Source organism: Nanorana parkeri, unplaced genomic scaffold, assembly GCF_000935625.1.
Source record: "Nanorana parkeri isolate BGI_ZX_2015 unplaced genomic scaffold, ASM93562v1 scaffold131, whole genome shotgun sequence".
NCBI lineage: Eukaryota > Metazoa > Chordata > Amphibia > Anura > Dicroglossidae > Nanorana > Nanorana parkeri.
The window spans coordinates 9,612-14,327 of record NW_017306399.1 but is presented as its reverse complement, the minus strand read 5'-3'; the positions used below and the strand labels follow the sequence as shown (position 1 = coordinate 14,327).

Here is a 4,716-nt window from a genome sequence, read left to right as displayed (position 1 = left end):
TTGTCCATATATGGGGCAATGATGTCAGAGAGCACTGCAGGAAGCCCCTCCCCAATGTCCATATTTGGTATTGTCCATATATGGGGCAATGATGTCAGAAAGCACCGCAGGGAAACCCCTCCCCAATGTCCATATTTGGTATTAGTCCATATATGGGGCAATGATGTCAGAGAGCACTGCAGGAAGCACCTCCCCAATGTCCATATTTGGTATTGTCCATATATGGGGCAACGATGTCAGAGAGCACTGCAAGAAGCCCCTCCCCAATGTCCATATTTGGTATTGTCCATATATGGGGCAATGATGTCAGAGAGCACTGCAGGAAGCCCCTCCCCAAAGTCCATATTTGGTATTAGTCCATATATGGGGCAATGATGTCAGAGAGCACTGCAGGAAGCCCCTCCCCAAAGTCCATATTTGGTATTAGTCCATATATGGGCAATGAGATCATAGAGAACATGTTTTCTTATAATTAACCCTTGCTTGCCTGTAGCTAGAGAAGCGGAGAAGATGTCCTGCTGGGTGGACACATCACCACAAGCACTGCTATCATCTGATTACCCGGAAGAGGAGCACCTGGGAGGAGGCAGAGGAGGACTGTGCACAAATGTGAGCCACTGACAGACTTTTCCATCCTTTGTGGGATCCGGTCCAATGAGTCTCTTATCTGATCTCTGACAGTCCTTGGAGTTAGTAATGGGGTCTTACAGTGCTGGAGTCCTGAACTCATAACCCACCAGGACATTGCCTGCGGACAGGTTGTATGTTCCCCCGTGTGTGTGTGTGCAGCCTGCTTCCGAGAACCTACTGCTGGGTTAGTCATCAGTTAGGACAGGGACTGATGTGATTGGGACAAAGGCTGCTGTCTTTGAGGTAGGACATGCGGACAGAGACAGGGGCTACCATAACTGGGACAGAGGGTGACATGATAGGAACATGGACTGGTCTGACTGATGTTACTGGGACAGAGGCTGATATAATTAGGACAGGGACTAGTGAGATTAGGACAGGAACTGATGTTGGTTGGCACAGGGACTGATGTAACTCGTATAGAGGCTGATTTATGATGACAGGCACTGATGTAACAGATAAAGGCTGGTGTGATCGGGACAGGCACTGGTGTGATTAGGACAGGGACTGGTGTGATCAGGACAGCAACTGGTGTATCGGGACAGGGACTGGTGTGATCAGGACAGAGACTGGTGTGATCGGGACAGGGACTGGTGTGATCGGGACAGGGACTGGTGTGATCGGGACAGGGGCTGGTGTGATCAGGACAGGGGCTGGTGTGATCGAGACAGGGGCTGGTGTGATCGAGACAGGGGCTGGTGTGATCGAGACAGGGGCTGGTGTGATTAGGACAGGGGCTGGTGTAATCAGGATATGGACTGGTGGGATCAGGATAGGGACTGGTGTGATCGGGACAAGGACTGGTGTGAAAAAGACATGGGCTGGTGTAATCAGGATATGGACTGGTGTGATTAGGACAGGGGCTGGTGTGATTAGGACAGGGACAGATGGGATATATTTTCATTATATAAATATGGGAAATCATTACAATGAATTGGCTCCCAGGACATACATGACAAGAAGGGACGGCCATTATAAGATATAGAGCTCCAGGATCACATGACCCCAGATTCTTGATCATGAAACCTGGGATCCAGAACTCTTTAGGTGAACACGTACTGCGGTCTTCTCCATAACTCCCCCTGACACCCAACCTCTGTATTTCAGGTCAGGCAGTCATCTAACAAGTGTGCACTCACAATCGGCCATGAGGTGGCTCTGGAATTTTGCCAACAGGAAGCCATTTTGGATCGGTAAGATATTACTAGACTCCAATCAGATGTGAGCGCAGGTACAGCTCGGCATTCGGGTCAGAATGTCGAGACGTTTTGTACTTATTGTCTGTTTATTATGATCCGGGTAGAAAATCAATTATAAATATATGTTTTTATTCATGTAATATGAATATTGCACATACATACTTTGTATTCTTCTATCCAGCCAGCAGGGGGAGCTGTAGGGATGTTTACCTCGTCTTTCAGTTTCTCCTTCCTGTTGTAAAATCTCCATTGTTTAGCTTACATTGAAGACAGCAGGGACTCCTATTTCCTTCCTCGCTCTCCAAATGGCTTTGAAAGTCTCGATCAGAGACAGAGAATCTGAAAGGAAACAGCTTCTGCAGTACTGACTTGATAGCTAACCCGTAGTGCTCAGGGAGTCATTTGTCATGTATGAAAGCTGAACTTGGGGCATAGAAACTTCCATTTAAATACCGATTGCTTCTCATTACCCACAAAGGATACAAATCTACTTAGTGTGAACCAAATGACTTTGCAAAATCAGATATTAACTTGTAGAAGTGACATCATCCCTGTGCTGTACATAGCCTGTGATGAGAGCAGAGCTGTGGGAGGGGATCCAGCAAGCCCCACCTACCCCGACCCTGCATAAGGATAGAGAGCAGCAGTGAGCAGTCTTTATTACAGGAGGGGGCGGAGACAAGACCAGTCACCCTTCACAAGGAGAAAGAACAGCAGTGAGCGGTCTTTATTACAGGAGGGGGCGGAGACAAGATCAGTCACCCTGCACAAGGAAAGAGAGCAGCAGTGACCGGTCTTTATTACAGGAGGGGTCGGAGACAAGACCAGTCACCCTGCACAAGGAGAGAGGGCAGCTGTGACCGGTCTTTATTACAGGAGGGGGCGGAGACAAGACCAGTCACCCTACACAAGGAGAGAGGGCAGCTGTGACCGGTCTTTATTACAGGAGGGGTCGGAGACAAGACCAGTCACCCTGCTCAAGGAGAGAGAGCAGCAGTGGCCGGTCTTTATTACAGGAAGCTCCATGTTTCGAACAGATCTGTAAGAAATACACAAAGCTCACCGAGATTTAAGGAAGAATACACATGACTCTTGTATATAGACAATACTTGCTTATCCTGGAGTTCAGCTTTAAACCGGGGTGGTAGCTATGATACAGATAACTCCTATATTAATCCAGGTTTTTATACCGTTAGGCCTGAGGTCAGCGGAGAGACCCTCAGCCCGGTCCTGGGCCAACGGACAACAATGGACGCCCAGTAGCTTCAACCCCTCCCTTCCCTCTTTGTCTGGAGCCTCGGAGAAGAGCTGTGTCCTCGTCCGGAGGCAGGAGGAATGGACGGAGAGAAGCTGCGGAGAGAGACACAGATACATCTGCTCCGTGCCGTTATAAAGCTGCTGAATCCGACCGGCGGCGGGAAGCGAACGGCGCCCACGTTTAACCTTACAGATAGTAAAGCGAGGGATTACGGGGATATTACTCTCCATCCCTGAGGAGCCGTACCCGGCGCAGTGCACAACGCTTGTATTTAAAGCCGACGTTTGTAGGAGTTTTATGTCAATTTTATGAGAACTCGTAAATCGTCCTCCTAGGAAATGTTTCACTTTTTTTACTTTTTACAAAAAACTTTTCACCAATAAAAGATAATTCCTGACAATTGTAAGTTGTTTGATTCCGGCCTCTCCCTGGTCCTCTCTCTGGTCTCTCCCTGGTCCTCTCTTTGGTCTCTCCCTGGTCATCTCTCTGGCCTCTCTCTGGTCTCTCCCTGGTTCTCTCCCTGGTCCTCTCTTTGGTCTCTCTCTAGTCATCTCTCTGGCCCCGTCTCTGGTCTCTCTTTGGCCCTCTCTCTGGTCTCTCTCTGGTCATCTCTCTGGTCATCTCTCTGGTCCTCTCCCTGGCCCTCTCTCTGGTTCTATCCCTGGCCCTCTCTCTCTCTTGTCTCTCTCTGGTCCTCTCCCTGGCCCTCTCTCTGGTTCTATCCCTGGCCCTCTCTCTGGGTCTCTCTCTGGCCATCTCTCTGGTCTCTCTCTGGTCCTCTCTTTGGTCTCTCTCTGGTCCTCTCCCTGGCCCTCTCTCTGGTCTCTCTCTGGTCTCCCTCTAGCCCTCTCTCTGGTCCTCACTTTGGTTTCTCTCTGGCCCTCTCTCTGGTCCTCTCTCTGGTCCTCTATCTGGACCTCTCTCTGGACCTCTTTCTGGACCTCTCTCTGGCCATCTCTTTGGTCTCTCCCTGGCCCTCTCTGTGGTCCTCTCTCTCTGGTCCTCTTCCTGGTCCTCTCTCTGGTCTCTCTCTGGTCTCCCTCTGGCCCTCTCTCTGGTCCTCACTTTGGTTTCTCTCTGGCCATCTCTCTGGTCTCTCTCTGGTCCTCACTTTGGTTTCTCTCTGGCCCTCTCTCTGGTCCTCTCTCTGGCCCTCTCTCTGGCCCTCTCTCTGGCCCTTTCTCTGGCCCTCTCTCTGGCCCTCTCTCTGACCCTCTCTCTTGCCCTCTCTCTGGTCTCTCCCTGTCCCTCTCTCTGGTCTCTCTCTGACCCTCTCTCTGACCCTCTCTCTTGCCCTCTCTCTTGCCCTCTCTCTTGCCCTCTCTCTTGCCCTCTCTCTGGTCTCCCCCTGTCCCTCTCTCTGGTCTCTCTCTGACCCTCTCTCTGACCCTCTCTCTTGCCCTCTCTCTTGCCCTCTCTCTGGTCTCTCCCTGTCCCTCTCTCTGGTCTCTCTCTGGCCCTCTCTCTGGTCCTCTCTTCGGTTTCTCTCTGGCCCTCTCTCTATGGACCTCTCTCTGGTCCTCTCTCTGACCCTCTCTCTGACCCTCTCTCTGGTCCTCTTTTGAAAACTAGCACAAGACCTATATCTTTTCCTGAGGGCTGTTGAAAGCCCATTCAAAATGAACGCAA

General features: G+C 50.6%; 1 protein-coding gene across 1 annotated transcript in view; it reads left to right on the top strand.

Annotated features, from left to right (window-relative positions):
- The window catches only part of LOC108784902 (FRAS1-related extracellular matrix protein 1-like), a 102,600-nt gene extending 99,135 nt beyond the window's left edge, over positions 1 to 3,465 (top strand). The window contains exons 32-34 of the mRNA XM_018553837.1: positions 494 to 609; positions 1,738 to 1,823; positions 3,026 to 3,465. Of these exons, the coding sequence (XP_018409339.1) occupies positions 494 to 609; positions 1,738 to 1,823; positions 3,026 to 3,222 (399 nt within the window). The 3' untranslated portion in view covers positions 3,223 to 3,465. The remainder of the gene's footprint in view (positions 1 to 493; positions 610 to 1,737; positions 1,824 to 3,025) is intronic.
- The last annotated feature ends 1,251 nt before the right edge of the window (positions 3,466 to 4,716 follow it).